Genomic DNA, 24,020 nt, shown 5'->3' with positions numbered 1-24,020 from the left:
CAAATTTTGTTGAAAGTGAGAGAAAGAGAAAGCAAGAAATTTGAAATCAAAATTCCTTTCTCCTTCTCTTCTTTATCATACAAATGAAGCAATAAACAGTGTTACTACTACACCAACAACAACAAAAAAATGAAATCTTTCTCACACCCACTTCGCCGTTTCTCTTGATCTCCACCATTTTTCTTTAGCTTTTCACTTTCAAAACACCTTCTTCTTCAAAAATGGAAGCTTCGGTCAACACTACTGACAATGCTCGAAAAATTGCTACATCTTTCGGTTCTATTGGAGCTGGAACCGAGTTGTTCACCGAGTCGAGTGCGGTATCTGGGCAGAGTAGCTCAAGCAGGTCGAGCTCCGACAATTCCGCTGGCGAGTGTTCTTCACCACCTCAACTCGGTTGGCCGATTCGCAAGGCTCAGCTTTGCAAAAGTTCAAACTCTAGAGTTCGTGAAGTTGAACAGAAACCCAGTTCCACTGATTCAAAGCCAAGCAAAACGGTCACTAAAGTTTCTGGTTAGTTAGATTTGATTTATCATTCCTTAGTGTTTTTTACGATGACCCATTTTAATTTTGGGGGGGTTTTTTGTTTAATTTTTTTAACAGAGATGGAACTTATGAAGGAGAGATTTGCAAAACTGTTGCTTGGAGAAGATATGTCAGGTTCTGGAAAAGGAGTTTCCACCGCATTGGCCATCTCGAATTCCATTACCAATCTCTGTGGTAAGCTTTCTCTTGGTTTAATCTATGAAATTTTCTTTTCTTCTTGTTAAAATCGGTATTTATTCTGTTTTTGTGTAACTTTGAAGCCACCATATTTGGGCAACTGTGGAGACTTGAACCTTTACCAAAGGAGAAAAAATCCATGTGGAAAAGAGAACTGGAGTGGCTTCTTTGTGTGAGTGACCATATAGTTGAATTAATCCCTTCTTTCCAAACATTCCCTGATGGAAGCAAACTAGAGGTAATTTCTCTTCTTCTTATTTAGTTCATTAGTATGACGAGTTTCTGTTGGTGTGACAAATATTCATTGTTTATTATATAGGTTATGACTTCCAGGCCTAGATCTGATATCTTCATTAACCTTCCAGCTCTCAGAAAATTGGACAATATGCTACTTGTAAGATTGTTTTTGTATTTTCTGCACACTGTATGATTTCATTCACATTGATGATCAAAGAATTTAGGATATCTTTGGACTTCGGCCTTGTTTATAGGAAATTCTTGAGAGTTTTGCCGATACCGAATTCTGGTATGTTGATCAAGGCATTGTATCATCTGATGGCGATGGATCGTCTTCTTTTCGGAAAATAGTTCAAAGGCAGCAAGAGAAGTGGTGGCTTCCAGTGCCCCGAGTCCCTGCAGGTGGTCTCGGCGAAGATTCAAGAAAGCAATTGCATCATACTAGAGATTGCACAAACCAGATATTGAAAGCTGTAATGGCCATAAACAACATTGCTTTGAATGACATGGAGGTTCCTGAATCTTACTTGGAGACTCTTCCTAAGGTTTGGATACCATTGTTTTCATTTGTGTAAAACAGCATACTTTGAAGAATTCAATAATTCTAAAAGTTTTGTTTTTCACTAAATGCTGTAGAATGGGCGAGCCTGTCTAGGGGATGTTATATACCGGTATATTACGTCGGAGCATTTTTCGTCTGAATACTTGCTTGACTGCCTTGACTTATCCTCCGAACATGTCGCCCTTGACGTAGCCAATCGTGTCGAGGCTGCAATTTATGTTTGGAGACGTCGGGCTCATTCCAAACCTCAAATCAACCCAACACGTTCTACTGCAAGATCATCTTGGGAGATGGTGAAGGACCTAATGATTGATGGTGACAAGAGGGAGTTTTTAGCAGAAAGAGCTGAGGGCCTCTTGCATTCTTTAAAGCAGCGGTTTCCTAGTCTAACACAAACTACTTTAGACACTAGTAAAATTCAATTCAACAAGGTAACAATTGTTCATTCTTCCACATTTTCAATTATGATCCATTTCCTACCGTCAAGTTTTCATCTCGTATATATATCCACATTTGCAGGATGTTGGAAAGTCCATTCTTGAAAGCTACTCAAGGGTTCTAGAGAGTCTTGCATTCAACATCATTGCTCGAATTGACGATTTGCTTTATGTCGACGACTTAACTAAACATTCGAATAGGTTGACATCGGCTGCCACAGTTAATGTAGTTGGTCACAAGAAGGCTGCTTACTCGGTGCATCTCTCGAGCACTCCATATAAACTCACATCCACAACTCCAAGCTTTTCGCCAGCTCCATTGGTTAGTCCAGCCAAGACCGAGAGAGTGCCATTTCTCAACAACAAAATTACTAGCAAGCCTCCTCGGCGCGGCTTTGGAGTGAAAAGAGCCTTGACGAATTATCTTGGCGTCGAAACAAAACCAAAAACTTGCACAAATTCAATTGAAGGGGCTGCTTCAATTCAGAACATAATTGTGAATGAAAATTCAGAACAGAGAAAAAGCTCTTCTGCAGATCAAAGTGTGATAAGTTGTAGCAAATTGCTTGCTGAGAAGATGAAATAGCCAACTTATATGGTGTTTTCCCTTGAGGTGGGAAAAAGAGGAAGAACATAGTATACAGAATTTAGAGTAGAATCGATTTGTTAGAAAAACTCTTTCTGTAAGAAATTATTATTTCTATTTATTTGATGTTGCTTGAGTTCTGCTTTCTTAGAACCTTAAGCCCACCCATATCAAAACCTGACATGTTGACTTCACATACATGTATTTGGTTCTAATGTAACTAAAAGCATATTGAACATGGGGATGTTTAGAAGTGCTTGTTTGTGATAAATTGTTCTCGAGTAATTTATATTTCTTTTGTTGGTTTCAACAAAAATCCCTTCCCAAATTCCCATGACTCATTTTTAGAACCTCCACATATATCATCTCTAAGGTAGGGCAAAATGGCTTTCCTCATCCTTATTCACTCATTCTCTATCCTCCAAAATTTTCAATTAAATCACTCTCTTTCAAGTGATTCAAATCAAATATAGCTAATGCCGAGCTTTGACATCCATGAGATTTATTGTAATAAGAATGAAGACTATCTGTTCTTTTTTATTAAAAAAAAAACTTTTAATTAAATAGTTATTAAAGAATGTCATTACAAAAGACAAATTACTATTTATATACAAAGAAATTAAATCTTCAAAACATCAAGTCGTTGTAGTATAGTGGTAAGTATTCCCGCCTGTCACGCGGGTGACCCGGGTTCGATCCCCGGCAACGGCGATTACAATATTTTTGGTAATTTCAAAACTTATTTAAATTTAATATATAAAATTACTCTCAATTACATGAAGTCGTTGTAGTATAGTGGTGAGTATTCCCGCCTGTCACGCGGGTGACCCGGGTTCGATCCCCGGCAACGGCGATTATAATATTTTTGGTAATTTCAAAACTTATGTTAAATTTAATATATAAAATTACTCTCAATTACATGTAGTCGTTGTAGTATAGTGGTGAGTATTCCCGCCTGTCACGCGGGTGACCCGGGTTCGATCCCCGGCAACGGCGAATTAATATTTTTCTCTTTCCTTTTAATAATCCAATTGCTATTCAAGGTTTCAATACGACTTGTCGTTTGTAATTTTGTCCGTTTTAAAAAACGTCATGTCGTACCCAAGTTCCAACAAAGACCAAAGTTTTCTTCCGACAAGAAGAAGTGTGCAATTTTCCTTTCCCTATCGTCTCTCACTTTTTTCAATTCCTCACCTCCTTTCCCTAAGTGACTCCAGTCCACTACGCGCTTCAATCCCCGCTTCCACTCCTCTTCCGCCGGAACCCCTTTTCCTCCGCTGTCTTCAACATGCCGACCGGCACCAGTATTCACATATCAGCCCTTGACGGCATCGTTAATGTCAATTCCATGTTCACTCTTGCCGTCTTCTTAGGTCTGGCGTGGAACCCCAACGATCCAATGAATAACCTAATCCAAAGCCCTAATTGTTTGGCTGGCCCTTCCGTCGCCGCGAATCTCGTTTCCTTCCATGTCTATTCCTTCAGCTCCTTCCTCTTTTCCAGCTTAATCGCTCTCGGTCTCAAGCAAGCCATTAGGATCGCCAAAAGCCCATTCTATCACCCGACTGAGTTCTTCATTCGTGTCAACAAAACGGCGCTCCGAATCGGGATGTTGGTGTCGGGAATCGGGTCGGTTTGTGGGTGTGGATTCCTTATGATGGCGCTTATCAATGTTGTTCAGATCAAACTTGGTACTCTGAGCTGCGGCAGCTCTCAGACATTCGCGGCGGTGGTTCCACTCGTAATTTTGGTTCCGATTGCACTTGTGGTTTACATCTGCCTTGTTTCTTACGCTTTTATCAATTAGAGATATTGCGTGTTTCCATGAGTATATGCCAATTCTAGATTTCCATTTTACGTTGCTTGTGGGATACCATTATCGGATAAACTCTGATTCTAACTTCAATTTTACTGATTTAGATATGGTTATCATCAACCTTCTTGTTGGGAACTGTATTCGATTACATTGAATTGCTCCAGATCTTAACATTATTACTTGTCTGTTCTACCTGCGAGCTTTCTTTTTCTCATATTGGCTAATGGTTTTACCATCTGCTTCCATCCTCTTCTACTTTCAAAATTAACATTAAATTTTGTCTTTTGTTTTTTTTTTTTTTTTTTTGGGAAAATTGCCCAATTATGGTAATTAGAACTTCTAATTACACACTTAAATTTGGGAGCATTTGAGCTCACAAGAATTCTCAAACTTAGGTCTAGAAATTAGAATTCTCAAACTTATAGAATTGATATGATTTCTACAATTTTGTATAACTTTGAGAATTTAATTGTTATGGTTGAAAATATAATGGTGCAATTTTTGGTATTTTGTTTTTGACAAACTGCAAAAAACAGTCCGGTTTATTGGTAGTTAGAGTATATGTTCGAACTTTCCTTTGTTACAAGTGTTAAAATTAGATATCAAACTTATATATAATTGATATATATTCAAGTCTATTTGATAGTTGAATTGTGACAATAATTTTGGAACCTTTGCAATGCAATTTGTCATTTCTTTTTCCAATATTCTATCATTGTATTTCATGATTTAGATTATACCAAAACAGTTTAAGTTGCACAAAATAAAATATGTAGTTATTGGAATTAAAATTTAGATTGCTTTAAATCTGTGGACCAAAGTGCCATTGACTACTTTTGAATCATAAAGTGCCATTGACAACGTAACTAATATGAGACAGATGCTCTTCTCTCTTGGAATTCAATTTACTTTGATTATTGTGCCAATTCCTTATTTCATGAACTAATTATCCCCATTTTCAAATTCAACCTTTTTGAATTTCAAAATGTAAAGTATAAATTATACCCTGGGAACTTAGAGAATATAAAGTGTTTTAATAGTGAACTATGCTAAGATTTAATTAACTAAATACTTGGGAAAAAAACACAAAAGAAACAAATAAAACGACTCGATCAGAGGTACTCTCGTAATCATTTCATTTTTTAAAAATATAGTTTATGAACATTGTTATAACAATAATGTCTTAATACTTTCAATATGTGATTCGATATTTCAAACAATCAAGTATGAGACTTCACTATGTTATTTATGTGTTTGTAAGCTTTGCTTTATTTACGTTTTTATTCTAAAGTTTAGAAAAAATATATTATATAAACTCTCTCGACTCTAGAAATGTCCTTGTCAAGCATTCTATATTGTTTTCTCTAATAAAGTTGTTCTCCCTCTATATATGAACATAGCTAACACAATGTCAGAAAACTATATAATTTTTCTTTTTGTCCTACGTTGTTTTGTTTTCTTTATCTGACGATTCTATTATAACTATTCAAGCTCCATAAGCTAAAAGCAAGTTTTGGATTGTTTGTGTCACTCTTAATTCTTTTAACAAATGCATTTTGTTCTAGTTTTAAACCTTCACAAATATAGACAAGATAATCCCTATATGACCAAGATATTTGAGACGACACAAGTAGACTATCCTCTTTGACTTGTTAAAGCTGTGAGCGAAGATCCGTGATTCAAGTAGTAGAAGAAGATTCATACAACTTTTTTGATGAGTGTCCTAAATTTCAAATGTTGTTATGCATTTGAAGGATTCACCTAATCTGTGTTTCGTCGAGGAAGAATATAGTCAACTCAAAGATGATATGGTTGAATCAATGTCAAATATTAAATTGAAGATGTCTTAAGATCAAAGGTCTCGAGACAAAAGTTGTTATTTGGCCCCGATCATAATAGGGTTCTCTATTTTCAGAGATCTCAAGTGAATTTTTTGGTTTGAAAGCTTAGTTTGGTCAAATTCATTGGATTTTGGTATTTATTAATCTAATCATTAGAACAAATTAGTCCTATATTTTAGCTCAATTAGACGTAAGCTTAAATGTTAATACCAAATTGAAATGAATTATTTTATTTCATTAGAAGTTGTGAAATAGATTATCAATTTCAATTTGAAACATAAGTATTCGTTTATAATTTGGTTATTAGTATAATAAACAGAACTAGGGGTGATTTATGATTGATTTAAAATTGGGAGTGAAATGAAAATTGGAAGAAAAACCTAAATTCATAGATAATTAGAAAAAGTAAATCAATTGGGATTGGGGTTCACCAACAATGAATCACGATTGTGAACTGTCTTTGTTTTAATAATTTAAAGATGATTATGAAAGATGGAAAGCACATAGATCCAAGTGAGAGAGCTGATATTAATTTATTTAGTAATGGAATGGAATGTGGTTAGTCGGTTTCAAAATGGAATGCTCTTTAGGCCCAAAAATTATATAAATTTGTGTTCATCATTAAGTGGAGATAGTGCTCCTCAAATTAATTCATTTCATTTCCCTAAGTGATAATCCTCACTTTACTAAGTGGGTTTCACCTACAATTTTTCAAAATTATTATTTTAAGAAATTAAGCTCTAATGAATCCATTCAAAATATTATTGAAAAATAAAACTAAATTAAACATGTTTTAATTTAAAATAAAAATTCAACCTAAACCTAAATTGTTGTTTAGAGTAGGTTGGAATCCACGCTTACCACAAATCTAACTAAGCACAAAATCAGGAGGCTTAAATCTTTCTTAGACCTATATTAGATATGTCCATATCTACAAAATTTTATGATTTGAATTTACTTGGATTCCATTTTAATAACAAAAAAAAAGATATATTATTTGAATTAATTAGAATATACATGTAATTTTAACCCTAAGTTTGTTCGTCTAAGTTATTTGACATTAAACTTTAATTTATAATCTTAATGCAATTTTAATCCATGCTAACTTGATCTCACTCAAAATATTCTTAAATGTATTATGCTTTATCTCGAATGAATTATAAAATATATACAATATAAAAGTTTTTTTAAAATTTATTTTGAATTTTTTTTAAAGTTTTATTGATTGATTAATCTAAGTAGTACAAATAAGACGAAGGATTTAAATCACAAACCTCCGGATCTTCTTCAAGTATACATAACGGGTAGTTAAGTTAGATTATTTGATCTAAATTATATTTATTGAGAGTAATCAATCTCTTAAGAAGAATTTTACACTATTTTATAGAATAAATTTGCAACACATACGTAAGCTTAACGTTAGAAAATTGATATAATAACCTAAGCTATACCTAACAAGTTTATGGTAAATGGATACATTTTCTCAAAAACCAATTATAATATATACAAAGTGGTGCACATATAATTGATTCCACTATGAAATATATGATAGTAGATGGAGGTAATATATTTAAAAAAATTCATGAAATGATAGATTGAACTAGTGGTAGATCCACTTATTAAATGCTGTGTGGATTTGATGATTTCACACACAAACAAACAATCCCAATTACTTGTTGTGGTAGTATAAAATCGTGGTTTAGGAAGCCATAATAATTCATCATAAATTAGATAAAAAAAAAAGAAACAAGGATCGATCAAGATAAGAATTGAGATGGATTGTTCAAGATCATCAAAATACAACTGGGTCATGGTATTTTTGGTTGCAGTAATGTTGATAGGTGGTACAGAATGTGGTCATGTTCACTCAAAAGGTGAATGTGCACCATCAACACCTGATAGAGAAGCATTTAAAATGATGCCATGTATGGGAGCTTCAAAGGATGTTGATTATCCAGTTTCTCAAAGATGTTGTGATCAAGTCAAGAAATTAGGGCAAAGTACAAGCTGTCTTTGTGCTGTTATGTTGTCTAAAACAGCTGAATTGGTGGGATCAAAGCCTGACATTGCGATCACTATTCCTAAGCGTTGTAACATTGTTGATCGCCCTGTTGGTTACAACTGTGGAGGTTTGTATTTCTAATAATTCTCTATATATATACCATTTTATATGCTCCTTCTTGGTGTATATGTAAGATTGTATTTTGATTGAGCCTTGTAATTTTGGATTTTGGTGCAGGTTACGTATTACCTTGATGAAAGAAGGAAAGGGAAGGAGTTAAAGGTGCATTCATCTCTGAGCACCATTATGTTGGAAGTCTAAAAGGGTGGGAAAATTTGGTGTTTCTTGTAAATCTATAGTGACATTCAGTCACTTAATTAAGTAATGAATAAAAATATGGTGTTTGTTGTTCATAAAAACACAAAATAGGCTTGTTTTCCCTTTTAATATCAAATTTAAATAATATAATTTAAGACATTAAAATAAGAACAACAACAACATCAAAAGTTCCTCATTTAAATTATTAATTTATAAATTTATAATTTTGAAAACAACCAAGTTCACGTGATAACAAAATTTAGTGTTGTTGAGTTCAAATGTGAGTATCTAGTGAAAAATTGATGCTTTGATCAATGTGTAAAAATTGAAACAAAATCCAAAACTTAATGATAAAATTGTGACATTTTGAAACGTAAAAACAAAATTAAAATCAAATCTCAAAACATAAAGAACAACAAATGTAATATTTTGAACACTAAAGACTTAAATAAATATTGTAGGAATCAAATAAGAATTAATAAGCTATAAATTATAAATGTAAGTTTTAAATTAAAATAGAAAACTGACAAAGTCAAAATTTTCATAAACCACATCCTAAATATTGATAAGTTAAGAGTATGGGGATGGATGATCCAAAAATTGAAGAAAAAATAAGAAATGACTTGTTTTTTGGAATAGGCTATGTCGATAATCTTTTGTTGATGTCAAATTCAAGTTGAATTACCAAAACACACGCGAAAAAGCAGCCTCATCTCGCCCTCTTCCATCTTACTCTTTTCTGTCTCCCTCATCTCACTCTCTCTTGTCTTGATCAATATCTCTCAGTCTTGCATGTTTAGTGTCACTCACTTTTGTCTCGCTCGTCTCGTTGATGTTGTATAGTGTTGCTCTCTCGTCCATTAGTTGGTAGTGCTTGATGTTGGAGATGAAGACCGAAGAACAAGAAGACTACGTGAGAGATGAGAAAACTATGACGACGGAGATAAACTATGAAACAAAAAAAATCCAAAATCAATATTGGGGGTATCATAGTAAATTCAACTATCATGATGTCATCAAAGGAAGTTTTGACATTTTTAAAAAATAGATTATTTGTCATTTTCAAGGTTGGAAATGGATGTTTTAGACAATTAAATCATCCTTTATGTAAATTTATCTTCACTTTTTTTCTCTAAAGAAACTAATAATGGTTTGAGCAGTTGATTATTTAAAAAATGGTTTTCAAAATATATGTTGAAAAAGGAAACCATTTAACATTACTTTGAAATACATGAATTAAAATGTTACTTTTTAAAAAAGGAAATAAAAAGTAGTGACTTGAGTACACAAACATGAAGAAGGATACATCTCAAAATTAATTGACCACTATTTGATTCTATTTAATATTTTTTTCTAAGAACAAAAACAAAGAGTTAAAAACTATTTTTAATTTTTAGTTTTAAAAAATGACTGATTTAAAAAAAATTAAACTAAAGATGTAGAAACTAAAATATGAGAGTGGTTATTTTAAAAAGAAAAAATATATTTTTTCATTTTTAAAATGTAGACAAGTGGTATTTATATACTTATAATTTTGAAAAAAAAATAGTAACGGCGAGTATTTATTTATTTATATATTCTACTAAAAGAAAAAAGAAAGTAAATTAATGAGTTAAGGGTGAATGGTGTGCCACATGAAAGGCCGCCATCAGTGCCTTTCCCTCCGTTATTCTGTTTCCGTTTCGTTGGTTCCCTAATATCCCTTCTTTTCTTCTTTCCCGTTTTTTCCTTAAAACTCGCTAATATAATTTCCCAAGAAATTTCAAAAACAACAAAACTAAACAAAATTCCTAATCCAATTACCACTCTCCCCCCCTTCTCAATCAATCCCATTCACCATTTTTTCTTTATGGTCAGTTCTTCCTTCTTCTTCTTTCTCTTTTTTTTTTTTTTTTGTTTCTCTTCCCAGACCTGTATCAAATTAAAAATGCGTTTCTTTATTCCTTCCTCTTCGTTCTTAATCGTTATGATGTTGTTGGATCTGGCAGGTGTTAGGCTCGGTATTTGATTAGGATTAATTTTGTTCAAATGGCTTACAAGGTGGATCATGAATACGATTATCTCTTCAAGATTGTCTTGATCGGTGATTCTGGAGTTGGAAAATCCAATATTCTCTCCAGGTTTACGCGTAACGAATTCTGTTTGGAATCCAAGTCTACCATTGGTGTTGAATTCGCTACACGGACTTTGCAGGTTGTTTACGCTACCCTCCATTTTTATATTCCTTTTTTTTTTTTTTTTATTAAAGTCATTTCTCCATTTAGATCGTTGGTCGTGTTCTTACGTTACTTAATTAACAATTTCATGAGTTTGATTCTGATGGGTTGAGAATCCTTAATTAGGATAATCCGTTTAAATTAGAACATTCATATTGTAATTGTTTATCAATAGGCCTGAATTGATCATTTTCTTCGAGTTTGAATCTGACTTTAGGAAGGAGTGTATGAATATTGACTCGCATATTTCTTCCTTGCCAATTTGTTTATGAACTGATTTAAGTCAAAAGGCCAAATTTGACCATTCATGTGGCATCATATATAATATTAAATTTATATTTATTCATCTTTTTAATCTATTGGAAAAGAGGGAGTGGTTCAAAAACTACTTTGTTCAAACTCTGTAATAATAATGCATACTGTTTCCAGTTTTCTGAATATTTCAAAACTCACACTTGAAGGAAAAATATTAGACCTGATAGACCATGTTAATTAGAGGCTATCAATTTTTATAAATCCTAACAAGTTGAAATCAATGTTAACGAAAAAAATGGAAGTAATTAATATTGCAAAAGGTTTTAACGCAAGACCTCCTTGACACTCCTATACTGTGTTAAACCACTCATTTGCTATAAAACTAAAGTTAGAGGTGAAGGCATATTTGATCTTACACTTTAACATATTAAAGTAGATGATTGTTAAGAATTGGTCTGAGGCAGGTAGAGGGGAAGACAGTGAAGGCTCAAATATGGGACACAGCAGGACAAGAGAGATACCGAGCCATTACAAGTGCTTATTACAGGGGAGCAGTTGGTGCACTTTTGGTTTATGATATAACCAAGAGACAAACCTTTGACAATGTCCAAAGATGGCTACGTGAGCTGAGAGACCATGCTGATTCCAATATCGTGATCATGATGGCCGGAAACAAGGCGGACCTTAACCACCTCCGGGCAGTTTCCGCCGAAGATGCTCAGGTTTTGGCAGAAAAAGAAGGGTTGTCGTTCCTTGAGACCTCAGCTTTGGAGGCCTTGAATGTTGAGAAGGCTTTCCAGACCATTTTGCTTGACATTTATCATATCATTAGCAAGAAAGCTTTGGCTGCTCAAGAAGCCACCTCCAACCCCGGCCTCCCTCACGGCACGACCATCAACGTCGCGAATATCTCGGGCAATTACAACAAGAGAAGTTGTTGCTCTAATTGATCATGTGATATGATGATTTTGTGGGACAAGATCAGATCAACCAAAAAAAGAAAAAAAAAAAGGAGAGAGAAAAAAGGTAAAAAGAGTTTTTGTTGTAAAAGGCAAGATGAATAGAGAGATACCCTTTTCAATATATATTTTTTTTCATAGATGGAAAAAGAGAGGAGAGAGAGAATCAAAGTAAGCTCAGACTGCTTCTTCCATTTTTATCTAAACTAATTCTGTTTGTTTCAATGAAAAAATGAGACATTTTTCATCCAGGATGTAGCTTCTTCTATTATTATTATTAATATCATCATCATTCTCATTCTTTTTAATTCTTCTTTTTGTCTTTGTCTTTTTTTTAAAAAAAAATTATTTCCCAATAAATTCTTAATTAATGCTTCTATGTTTCTTTCAAGTGAAATGATTCTCCCCACTTTTCAAAGACAACTACCAGTGGTTACTACCTTTTCTTTTTCAACAATATCATCCATGTTTTTGGCTTTCAAATTTGTAATTCTACTTTAGAAACTATGGATGAGAGCCTATAATGATAAATTTTCACGTCAAAATGACAACACTTTTTAGTTCCAACAAAAGAGTGTTTGAGATAAAAAAAAATTTACAACCCATGGTTTTGTTTATGAGGTCGATTATTTTAGTTCTAAAACAAAATTGTAGAGGTAAATAAAAAAAGAAGAATATCGAATGGTATAAAAGGTAATAAATAATAAAATTGTAGCGAATGTTTTGCATAATCATTGATTTAAATGGCCTTGTAATGTTTTAAACAGAGTTTTCAAATAACCCATATGTATAAATTGTTCTTTATATATATGTGTATTAAGAAGGTTGGATTTGTAGGATACACCTATTAATTCTAAAACTCCTACATATTAATTATAAAGAATAGACACCGTATTGTTTGAAAACTATTAGTAGGACCACTGGAAAATATATTATTAATCTTGAAATTAGAAGTTAGATGGGTGAATTTAGAGTAAATGAAAAAATAAAGTGACTTGCAAAATATTAATATCCGTAGTTAGAGTTTTCTAATCTTATACTAAGGTGGATGTACTAATAAAAAAATGTACGTATTTGAAATGATAATAAATTGTTATTATGATTTATTTTGAATGAATGGAAGTTTGTTTGTTTAGTTTAAGAAATGGAAAATAAATTGTGAAACAAAAAGTATAGTGTAAAAAATGAAAAATTGAATAGAGTGCGTTGGCTTTTGAGAAATTTAATGAAAGCACTTTAAATGAAGAGACGACGCCGTTGTGGCTCCACCACCACGTAGGACGTCAATATATTAACTATATAATAATAATAATAATATTTGACATGGATAAAAATAATATTATTTTAATACCTTTCACGTTCCGAGAAAAGTCTTTTATAATTATTTTATTATATTTGAGAGAGAGAGAAAGAATAGAGAAAGAAATAATAAACATAGAATAGAAGTCCGCAAAGAGAGGACCGGGAAAGAAAAGAAAATAAATAAAGAGAGAAAGAAAGAAAATTTGTGTTAATCGAGTTGTTGTTGGTTTTGGGGTTCTTCGATTACTAGGGTTTCTCTGTAATCTTTTTGGGAAGAGGATCCGATAATCTTTAATCCTAATGGCTTCTCAAGGACAAACAAGTATTGAACCCGCTGTACTCGACGACATAATCCGGCGCCTCACCGAAGTCCGCTCCTCTCGTCCTGGGAAACAGGTTCAGTTATCAGAGAATGAGATCAAACAACTTTGTGCTGCTTCCAGAGAGATTTTTATTCAGCAACCCAATTTGCTCGAGCTCGAAGCCCCTGTTAAAATTTGTGGTATGCTCTTTTCATTTTTCTTTCCTTTTCTTTTTTTCTTTTTTTTGTCTTTTCATTTTTTGTTCTTTTTGTTTCATCGTTAACTGCTGATGGGATTAGGTTGGAAGTTTGTATCTTTCTACGCTTTCCGCTGTTCTTCGTTGTCTTGGTTCATGCATTTGATGTTCTGATTTGTTTTTAGTTTTGTTGTTGTTGTTATTTGGGTAACTACATTTCTGAGCTTGTGCTGATTTTGGTTTGTAGAGAAATGTGAAATGGAAAATTCTCTCATTCTAGGTTTTAGAAAGAGAGCATGAATATGGTCTTTTATTATTTTCAGATGGAACTTTATGGAATGGTTTAACTTTAAACAGATTTATCAGGCCGTAAGAAAATATATATTATCCTGCTTTTATTAATCTTATCGTTCTCCTTAATAAATTTACTCTGATTTTCTTTGTTCTCGTTGTAATGTTCTTTCAATTAGCTGGAAGTGGTGTTTTGAAATGGCATGGTCATCTAGTATTTTTAAAACCTGAATTCAATTGATATCACAGTGTTTTACCTTTTAATTCAAAATGTTATTTCCACCTCCCTTTTTGTCTCTGTAAGAGAATATTTAAGTATTTAACAGAAGGGGGTTTCTGATAAGAGTTCAATATAAGTTTGGCAATTGACTTTGGACTAGGGCTTTGAGTGTATATATATATATATATATATACGAGTTTCATATTAATTGATGATCTTAGTTAGTGTTTTGGAGTTGTCTTCTAATCTTGTGTACTGTTTCAATATTCAGGTGACATTCATGGACAGTATAGTGATTTACTAAGGCTCTTTGAGTATGGAGGTTTTCCTCCAAGTGCCAATTATCTGTTTTTAGGGGACTATGTGGACCGTGGCAAGCAGAGCTTAGAAACAATATGTCTATTGCTTGCCTATAAGATAAAGTACCCTGAGAATTTTTTCCTTTTAAGAGGAAACCATGAATGCGCCTCAATTAATAGGATATACGGGTTTTATGATGAATGTAAGCGACGGTTTAATGTGAGACTCTGGAAGGTGTTTACTGATTGTTTTAACTGTCTTCCTGTGGCTGCTCTTATTGATGAAAAAATTTTGTGCATGCATGGTGGTCTCTCCCCGGATCTTACAAATTTGGATCTAATAAGAAACTTAGGCAGGCCAACCCCTATCCCAGACACTGGTTTGCTGTGTGATTTGCTTTGGTCAGATCCTTGTCGGGATGTTCGAGGGTGGGGGATGAATGATAGAGGAGTCTCTTACACCTTTGGTCCTGATAAGGTGGAAGAGTTTTTAGCCAAGCACGACCTGGATCTCATATGCCGTGCTCATCAGGTGGTTGCTGCTTCTTCTTCCCCTTCCTCTTTTGCTTTTCGATTGTTATAGTTTATTCCTGTGACTTATTGCTGCTGTTCCTCATTCTGGTGTGATTTTTTACCTAGGTTGTGGAGGATGGTTATGAATTTTTTGCTGACAAGCAACTTGTCACAATATTCTCAGCCCCCAACTATTGTGGTGAATTTGATAATGCTGGTGCAATGATGAGTGTTGATGAAAACTTGATGTGCTCTTTCCAGATTCTGTCATCTTCACATAGGTGATGGTTGCAGGTTAACTATCATTAGTCTTTAACCAAGGTCAGCTGAAATGTTTCACTTTTTTCCTCATAAATTAATCTGTTGTGTGTTTTTTCCAAATTGGTTCACACGTTTTGTCTTCTTATGCCATTTCTTTTGGTTTAGCTTGATATAAATTTTGATATGGAATTGAAGTAAAAGAAAATTCCTGGTTTCTGTTTAATGATCTTGCGAATTCCAACAAAATATTGTAAGATACACTGCTTTTGTTTTGTAAGTTAAGTGAATTGCTAATTTGGATTGCACTGTTTATCTCGCAATTAGAAATGATTTTTTCTTCAGTAATATGGAAGAGCTGATATATATTTGTCTTAATAAAAGTTAGATCTTGCGTTGATTTTTTTTTATTTGTTAGTGTCCTAACTGTGGAATTGTTTGGATAGGATGCCTTACCTTTGTAAATTTCAAGATTTGTTTTGCTGAGTTGTTGACACTAAAGGATTTGTGAACTCCATGGGAAAATGTACAAAACGTCAAAGATATAGGCACACATTTTATTCATATATTTACTTGCACCCTTCTCGTACATACTGTACCTTTATTTATACTGAAATCAAATAACAATAAATTCTAGCGTCCTGCTGTGTTGCCCGCAATTGTCAATTCCCCTGATCATTGTCGTTCGTTTTATTGCTCCCAATAGAAGGGTGGTTGTTTTAGATTATGTGGGTGAGTGAGAGAGAGATGGTAAACTTTAAATAATAGAAGATTACTTCTTATCTTTCTTACGGGTCAAGGAGTGGCGAAATTTTTTGTCATGCTACTTCCCTTCGGTATTTTTCTTATCAGTTTCTCTCTTCTAGAACATTAGTTTCTTTCTGGAGCATTTCTATGATGAATTACAAGTTTAAGAGGTTGGCGAAACTTGTTTGTGCCTTGAAGATGAATGGCCTGGCTTTACTGATTCTATAGTTTTCTCAAGACTTTGGTCTGCATTTTTTGGATTTGGTAAAGAAACATTAATTGTTCATGCTGTGCTAGCTGGTCCTTCGCAATCTGAATTTGATTTAGAAAACATTTCATGCAGGCATTTCTATTTCTCTGGAAAAAGTAGTTGTAGAAGATTGCAAAGCTTCAACATGTTATTGTATCTGTGAAGTGAAGAACAATGGTGCTACGTTTTTTTTCTTTCTTTCTTTCCCTTTTCTTTTTGTTTCCATTTTCATTTTGATGGTTAAGTGAGTAGGGGGGAGGTATTCAAAATGGAAAGTGAAGAATACTGCACGAAGATGAATGGATGACCAAAGACAGGCAGAAACTTCTAAATTTTCACTTTTTCTTCACATCCGTTGTACTAAATTTGCTGCACGTTTGATGTGTATAATTGCTTTGGCAACCCATAGACCAACTTCTCACTTTGTTCAACATATTGGTTCAATCATCTCCTCAAGATTTCTTCACATTTTTCTCAAGCTCCAGTAGCATTTTGCCAAACTTTGCCAAATTTCCTGCTGGATTTAGCATCGTTCATCCGAGTTTTTCCCATCTCTCTTTCTGTTTTTTTTTTTTTTTTTTTTTTTTTTGTTTGGAATTAGATGGTCCCATATGTATATGATTGAGAATCAGGACCGTCTTTTCGGTCTTCTGGTAACAAGAACTTGAGTTTCTACATCGAAAGGGATATGGTATTTATGTTTATAGATTATAGATTGGTGTTGGTAACAAATTCAATCATTGGCCTCTGCCTTTCTTCTTGGCCTTTGATGATGAAGTGCAATTCTTTCATTCTTTCTTTAATTGAAGCTTTCTTGTATGTTTTGCTGCCCATCAGTAGGCTGAGCTTGATGTTGAAGATGAGACGTGGATATATCCATTGATTGATTTTAAGAATAGATCCCAACAAGAAGTCGATGGGTTTAATTAAAAATTCGAACTTTTTGATAAAGAGTGGCTGGTTCTAGCTCTCAAAATAAATAGGGAATATATTCATCAATTATAATTCATATGGTCCACTTTTCATGGATCGTTGATGTTGTGTATAATGATTTGATGTTGTTCCTTATATTACTGTATGGAAACAAAAAGAGAGAGAGAATGAAATCTCTGTGATTGTTATGAATAAAACCATTGATTTGAGATAATTAAAACTATAATAGGGGCGGCTTTGGGCTTCTTAAGGTCAAATAGGCTCTTTTCGTAGCATTACTAAAGCTCTTTTCTTATTATTGTTTTGAAGTTGTGTGTTCTAGTTCTTATTCAAACTACCTTGATTAAATGGTTTAAAACACACTTTTTTAAGTGATCCTCAAACCCTTTTATTTTTTTTAAAATTATACACTTATTGTTTAGGTAGTGACCTATAATGTAATGAGTTTGTAATGTAATTAAAAATTCAGGTTCGATTCAATATTTTATATTTGATTTGTAATGGAAAACTCATACCATTTTAACAATTTTCTCAACTCTCTTTCTTATTTCGTTGTTCTCTATCTTATTTAGTTGTTCTGTCTGATTATTCACGATTTTCAACATTCATATTTTTTTTTAATAATTTTCATTAAATTCCACTTTCTAAAAATCTTAAAGTTAAATTAAATTAAATGTGTCCTTATTTCTGTATTTGATTGGTTTTTGTCATTGTTTGTTTCCTTATTTTTTTATGGTGTGTATTTGATGTCTAAGTTGTGTAGTTTGTTCGAACAATAAGGAATAACAAAATAAGCATGTTTCAAACTTGTTTAAGCACAAGTAACGACTAGTGGAAGGCTTTGTAACAAAAGTTTGTGTGTTTTGTTTGAGGAGAAGATACAATCTTGATTTGTATAGAGTTGTTTTTCCATTGCCTTTGAAATGTCGTTTATTTTTTCTTTCCTAATATATTTGTGAAAAAATTGAAACCAAATTATAAAGAAACTATCTAACCTTAGTACATTTAATTACAAATAAATTGACAGAATGCTACATCATAGATTGATTGTTAGGTGTCCACCTACCACTTTAGCTTTAACTAATTTCATCTAATTTAGTATCGATATAGCTATTATTGACCCACTAGACCAAAAAGTACCTGCTAATAGTTCGTTCACTCGAGCTGACCTCTCGTACCAAACTAACAATTATCCAAAATAAAATAAACAAGTACGTACCTACTTGTTTTAATGATATTTAATGCTACAGAAAAGGAAAACACCAAAATTACTATATATTTTCTATTTAAAAAAAAAAACTTGAATGCATTATGGATTATACTGATCTTTATGAACTATACTCAACAATTTTTTAGCTTGTTTTTTCTTCTTTTGAGCAGTAGAGCTTAAAAGTAAACAATACAACTTAAAATGCACTTAAATGTCACTATATTCTTACCTATTAAGACAGAATAATCTCATACAAACAACTATAATAATGATTCATGGTAAGAACATATCTTCAACCTAGAAATGATTATATAAAGATTTTAAATAAATTTTAACAACTTGGAAGTAGAGGATGTATAATAAATACGAAGGTATGTACTGTGAGTAGAGGTGCATTTACTAGCAAACCGATTAGAAAATCAATGATTATAACAATTCCACTCATTAGATGTATACTTGTAGTGCAACATAAATACATATACACAGGTTCATCTAACTAGTTAATGTGATAGATATGATGATTGAGTCTAACTATTATCAACGTTGTAAGAGAATCATTCTTTACCTTCTCTTATATTTGCTTAGTCGAAAAATGGTACTGTTATTGAGAAAAAAAAAAGAAAAGAATAAAATAAATGCCTAAATGGTATTGGGTCGGGCCCAAGTGATAGTTGAAACAGTGAGAGCAAATCAAATCTAGTCGTCGTCTTGAGTTTGGTGAAACAACAAACTCCATATGCAAAATCAAAAACTCCTTTTTTTTTTTTTTTTTTCTTTTCATTCTTTCAATTATTAATTTTATTATTTAATCTTCTTCTTATCCTCTCTTCACTTTTCTTCATTTATTTCTCTGCCATTTTTCTTCATTAATCTTTCTTTTTGATGCCATATCCTTTAAATTATTTTAACTCTGACCATATTATTTTGATAATTTATTAATCTCATATTCTGTAAGGTAATTTTATTTTCATCAAATGTAAGTGTGAGAGAGTAAAAAATGAATGAAATGAAGGCTTTGTTTGTACCAAACCAATATATATATTTTCTTTTCTTGAAATGAACAAAAACCTGCATTCTAATTTCTAATTTCTATATTCCTTTTGGCCTTTTCTTATATTTTGTTGTTCTCCGTACGCAGCACTGATTGAACTCTTCTTCTTCTTTTTTTCTTTCTAAACCCTATTTCACGTTCAGTCAGTCGTCTCTTTTCCTCCCGTTATCAGCACCCCCGTCCGCCGCCCGTCGCAACCTGCACGCCGTCGTTGAAGCTCCCGTAGTCTCAGCCTTTCCACGGAGTCGTAGCCGCCACCTTCCTCTCATACTCTCTTGACTTTCACCTATCAGACTTATCTCCGTTCATTTTTGTCCCGAACACTGCGGTTCAGCCCCCAAACCGCGCCGTTTGTGAGATCGCGCGACCGCTGCTTGTTTTTCAGATCCCAAGGTTTTATTTTCTGTTTTTGTTTTGTTTTTCTGGGTTATGTTGGTGGTCTATTCTCTTTCACTCACGGAAAATAAAATCACGAACAATTTTTTGTTGTTGTTGTTGATGATGATGATTTCTTTTCCAATAGATGTTCTACTAACCTAAATGAAAATATAATACTAAGAATGTATATCTTACAGATTAGAGAAAAAGATAATGAATAAAAATGAACAAAACATATCATTCTTATCAACAAAATAGAAAATTAATATTAGGTTCGAGTTTGATTGAACTGTCGATGGGTTTGAAATATCATAGGGAGACGATTGCATATGAATTGGCTGGATATAAATAAAAAATAAAACGCTTATGGGGTAGAGCTAGAAACAGATTTTGACCGATTCAGGGGTTCCAAACAGGGGGTACAACCTCAGAAATCTATTTTAATGTAGCAGATTCTCTTTCTTCTTGCTTTTGGGTCTTCCTTTATCTTCTCAATCTCTTCTGATTTGGGAAATTACTTTTCTGAGAGGTAGGGCTAAGGTTCACATTCAGGAAAGCCAAAGATGCAGCAACCACCGCAAATGATGCCCATGATGCCTTCATTTCCCCCCACCAATATCACCACCGAGCAGATACAAAAGGCACGCTCTGTCTATTTCTTCTTTACTTCTTACTCAAACGTCTTTTTTCTTTTTTTCATATGGTATTGAAGTGACTGCTCCCTTCGGTGGTGCGTTTGATTTCATGAAACTTTGTTATGACATTGGATGTGATTTTGAAAGAAACATGCTTTTATGCTTGATAAGTTAATAGCTTCAACATGAAAATTAATGACCAAATGTTTGCTGATGGAAAGAACCAAATAAAGCAGGCCTTTGGGAATTAATGCGATTCATAAAAAGAACAATGTTGAATTGGAGTTTTTGATTAAGAATTGAAAATGATAAGGTAGTGTTCTGTTGGAAACATGTTTCGAGGACTAATGTGCTGGACTGATGGTGCAAATTTGATATTGGAGCTGGGTAATGCTGTGTTTTATTAAAATTTTGTGGATTTTTCCTTTTGTTTCAATTGTGGATTGGAGAGCTTTTCATCACATTTGCTTCCTCTTTTGCATAAGATTTGAACTTCTTTTTATGTTCATTTTGTCTCTGGATGTTTGAAGTGTAGGTGTTTATTAAAATTAACTAATATGAATTTAGATTTAGCTGCTCCACAATAGATCCTTGTTAAGACATTTGAGTTGAAGTTATCAACAATGAATGGTTTCAACTGCATGCAGTATCTTGATGAGAACAAAAAGTTGATATTGGCCATACTGGACAACCAAAATCTGGGGAAACTAGCTGAATGTGCTCAGTAAGTTACCCCTCTCTCTACACATTGTTGTGCGTGGTGTTGATTCTTGAAATGTTACATCCCAACACCAATGGAGCCCACAAAGTTGCATTGATTATTATCTTTTTTCCTGTGTTTCTCATAATCTATAATCCTACTCCTAATAACGTAGGATTTTTAGGATGTGAAGAAGTCTAGAGAGAAGGTTTAACACTTCTGTTTGGGAGTTCGTCACTGGACAATTTTGTAATTATAACATTTATCTTGTTCTTTTGGACTAAAATCCTTTGTTTGGTAAGTGTTGGATTCCTGTTTTTGGGGACATGTTTTTTGTGCTTCTTGCACCCTTGCATTTTTTCAATGAAAGTTCAGCTTCTTACCCAAATAATAATAATAATAATAATAATTTACCATGCATGTTATTTAAAAGTAAGGATGGTGTATCTTGGTGTTTAAGAGCTGGAGGTGTCTATGGGTGCAGTTTAAATCTTGCTACTAATTATGTGTTTTCATTTTCGAGCATTTCTCATGTCTTTGTAATTTGAGCAATAGTCGCTTTTCATGAAAAGTGTTGTTGCCATTTAAAAATAAAATAAAATAAGGATGTGGACTTATTATGGACTTCTGTTCTTTATAATTGGGTATGTATTTCGGAATTGATACAATGTATTGTTTTTGTGAATATCTGGAGTCAAGGGTTACATAATCTACATCCTTTGCTGTCTCTATGCGCTTGTGTGGTTTTATGAACTACTGAAGTGTTGCATTTCCTAAAACTATTTTTAATACGTGGCTTTAAATTTTCACAATATGATGCATTTTACTCAAGGACAATTTCATCCCTATGTACCTGTAGTGTACACAGTATTGTACCTGAGAGCTGAGAGTTAATTTGATTATTTAAATAGGTACCAAGCTCAACTTCAGAAGAATTTGATGTATTTAGCTGCAATTGCTGATGCCCAGCCACAGGCACCGGCCATGCCTCCACAGGTTGGTTAATAACTAGGCCTCAGTTTCTGCTAATTTCATAACAAAATATAGTCTGTCTTACATATGTTGGAATGGTCAGATGGCTCCCCATCCTGCTATGCAGCAAGGGGGTTATTATATGCAACACCCTCAGGCAGCTATAATGGCTCAGCAATCGGGACTTTTCCCTCCAAAAGTTCCATTGCAGTTTGGCAACCCCCATCAATTACAAGATCCACAGCAGCAACTACACCAACAACACCAGCAAGCAATGCAAGGGCAAATGGGACTAAGACCTATTGGTGGTGCTAACAATGGCATGCACCACCCACATCACACTGAAAGTACCCTTGGAGGTGCTAGTGCTGGTGGCCCTCCTCGAAGTTCAGGGCAAACTGATGGTCGTGGAAGTGGCAAGCAAGACTCCGCTGATGTGGGGGGTGCAGGCACCGATGGTCAGGGAAGTGCAGCTGGTGGTCGGGGCGGTGGTGGTGATGGTGAGGAAGCTAAGTAACATAGCCTTATGGCTGGTTCCCACATCCATGTGTGGCTTGTTAATAGTAGGTGCTTCGTACAATAGAGCTTCCATGCTGTGGTGATATTAGTAGGTTGAGTAAAGAAAAACCAAAGTTCTCAATTGTTTTAGTTTATAAGCAGAATATTTAGGTAAGTTGTGTATGTGTTGTAAGAGTCTTGGTATGCAGTTAAACTCCATGCTTGGCAATATTAGGCAGATGTAGTTTGAAGAGAGTTAGTGGTAGACTGGTCTTGACCAGTACTTGCACTTTTATCTCATTTTGTAAACAACTTGGGAAAGATCAGTAGGATTAGTTATAATATAATTCTACTGGATGGTTTCTAGCAGTTGGCTCTTTATAACTGACCTCAAACTTTTGAATGCAAAGGAAAGTTGTCCAACAATGTTTGTTTGGAGTGGGTGCTTGTGGCAGGTGTCTACAAGCAAACCAAAGCACAATGGTTGTTAAATCCACAGGTTGAATTCATAAATGTTGTTTTTTTTGTACTGTGTACTTGATTTCAGCTTCTCTTTGAAGATTGAAGAGTGATGTTGATGAAATGATGAACTGACACTCCAAACATTGGGAGTCAATCACAATGATCTTACAATCATGAAAGAAAAAAGATTATAAATGTTCGGATTTGTATTATTGCAACTGTTTGCACGAATCCCAGCAACAGCCTTAGTACAAATTATGTGGACGCCTGGCTCTATCCATAAAATGGGAATTTTCCCTCTTCCCTTTTCTCTTTCCTTTAATTAATATGTTAGGTGGATGATTGAAATCTCAGATTAATAGTACAAATTCATATGAGTTGAGTTGACTATGTTCTTGTATAAATAGAGTAGTGTATATAGATCAATAATATAAAGAAATTATAACCAGGTTGGGAAAAGTGAATAACAAAATGAAGTATTGACTTTACAAAATATTAATTATGCACTATTCACTAGGCAATATAAACACATCAACAACAGATTATGCATTTCTTTTTTCTTACTAGTAAATCTTTACACCAATGAGTTCAAGCCTAGAATGTGAACCTCGCATTAGTTGTACTGTAGTTTATATACATGACTAATATAAATGAGACAACATGCTTCATTCTACAATAATTGAAATCCAAGAAAACTAATAAAATATTAAATATAAGGTTGCTGAACATAGTTGATTGAACGTTTTTTAAGAAAATTATTATCAATTTTAACCATATGCCAACTCCTACATTAATTAGAGGAAATTAATAAGGAAATAGTATTTTAGATATTGGACATATGATGAATTAAT

The 24,020-nt window shown here is 33.6% G+C and overlaps 6 protein-coding genes and 3 non-coding genes across 10 annotated transcripts; all 9 read left to right on the top strand.

The window, feature by feature from the left end:
- LOC101219950 (rop guanine nucleotide exchange factor 5) lies at positions 1-2,840 on the top strand. Its single transcript, XM_004138528.3, has 7 exons — positions 1-513; positions 604-720; positions 807-961; positions 1,043-1,117; positions 1,215-1,505; positions 1,597-1,953; positions 2,042-2,840. Exons 1-7 carry the CDS (start codon positions 222-224, stop codon positions 2,543-2,545), a joined length of 1,791 nt encoding a protein of 596 aa, XP_004138576.1. The 5' UTR covers positions 1-221; the 3' UTR covers positions 2,546-2,840.
- Positions 2,841-3,184: 344 nt separating this feature from the next.
- TRNAD-GUC lies at positions 3,185-3,256 on the top strand. Its single transcript has one exon. It is a non-coding gene; the product is annotated as a tRNA-Asp (tRNA).
- A 70-nt stretch (positions 3,257-3,326) lies between these two features.
- Positions 3,327-3,398, top strand: TRNAD-GUC. Its single transcript has one exon. It is a non-coding gene; the product is annotated as a tRNA-Asp (tRNA).
- A 71-nt stretch (positions 3,399-3,469) lies between these two features.
- On the top strand, positions 3,470-3,541 carry TRNAD-GUC. The gene has a single exon. It is a non-coding gene; the product is annotated as a tRNA-Asp (tRNA).
- Positions 3,542-3,676: 135 nt separating this feature from the next.
- LOC101208865 (hypothetical protein) lies at positions 3,677-4,553 on the top strand. The gene has a single exon (XM_004138395.3). The coding sequence runs from the start codon at positions 3,834-3,836 to the stop codon at positions 4,350-4,352; it is 519 nt and encodes a 172-aa protein (XP_004138443.1). The 5' UTR covers positions 3,677-3,833; the 3' UTR covers positions 4,353-4,553.
- A 3,362-nt stretch (positions 4,554-7,915) lies between these two features.
- On the top strand, positions 7,916-8,630 carry LOC101209106 (hypothetical protein). Its single transcript, XM_004138396.3, has 2 exons — positions 7,916-8,331; positions 8,442-8,630. The coding sequence occupies exons 1-2, from the start codon at positions 7,977-7,979 to the stop codon at positions 8,456-8,458; spliced, it is 372 nt and encodes a 123-aa protein (XP_004138444.1). The 5' UTR covers positions 7,916-7,976; the 3' UTR covers positions 8,459-8,630.
- A 1,517-nt stretch (positions 8,631-10,147) lies between these two features.
- LOC101209355 (ras-related protein Rab2BV) lies at positions 10,148-12,260 on the top strand. Its single transcript, XM_004138397.3, has 3 exons — positions 10,148-10,374; positions 10,511-10,715; positions 11,458-12,260. The coding sequence occupies exons 2-3, from the start codon at positions 10,551-10,553 to the stop codon at positions 11,941-11,943; spliced, it is 651 nt and encodes a 216-aa protein (XP_004138445.1). The 5' UTR covers positions 10,148-10,374; positions 10,511-10,550; the 3' UTR covers positions 11,944-12,260.
- A 1,112-nt stretch (positions 12,261-13,372) lies between these two features.
- On the top strand, positions 13,373-17,062 carry LOC101209602 (serine/threonine-protein phosphatase PP1 isozyme 4). 2 transcript variants are annotated; one of them, XM_011658093.2, is made up of 4 exons: positions 13,373-13,756; positions 14,535-15,094; positions 15,202-15,396; positions 16,408-17,062. In XM_011658093.2, the coding sequence occupies exons 1-3, from the start codon at positions 13,555-13,557 to the stop codon at positions 15,358-15,360; spliced, it is 921 nt and encodes a 306-aa protein (XP_011656395.1). In that variant the 5' UTR covers positions 13,373-13,554; the 3' UTR covers positions 15,361-15,396; positions 16,408-17,062. The 2 variants fall into 2 exon arrangements, with proteins under 2 accessions (XP_011656395.1, XP_004138446.1); XM_004138398.3 differs by having other exon boundaries at positions 13,374-13,756; positions 16,424-17,062.
- Positions 17,063-19,552: 2,490 nt separating this feature from the next.
- On the top strand, positions 19,553-23,130 carry LOC101209848 (GRF1-interacting factor 3). The gene is made up of 5 exons (XM_004138399.3): positions 19,553-19,917; positions 20,436-20,543; positions 21,185-21,261; positions 22,149-22,233; positions 22,313-23,130. The coding sequence occupies exons 2-5, from the start codon at positions 20,466-20,468 to the stop codon at positions 22,724-22,726; spliced, it is 654 nt and encodes a 217-aa protein (XP_004138447.1). The 5' UTR covers positions 19,553-19,917; positions 20,436-20,465; the 3' UTR covers positions 22,727-23,130.
- Positions 23,131-24,020: the final 890 nt, after the last annotated feature.

This window comes from Cucumis sativus, chromosome 6 (assembly GCF_000004075.3).
Source record: "Cucumis sativus cultivar 9930 chromosome 6, Cucumber_9930_V3, whole genome shotgun sequence".
NCBI classification, from domain to species: domain Eukaryota; kingdom Viridiplantae; phylum Streptophyta; class Magnoliopsida; order Cucurbitales; family Cucurbitaceae; genus Cucumis; species Cucumis sativus.
Note: the sequence above shows the minus strand (reverse complement) of the source record. Positions and strands in the feature narration are given on the sequence as shown.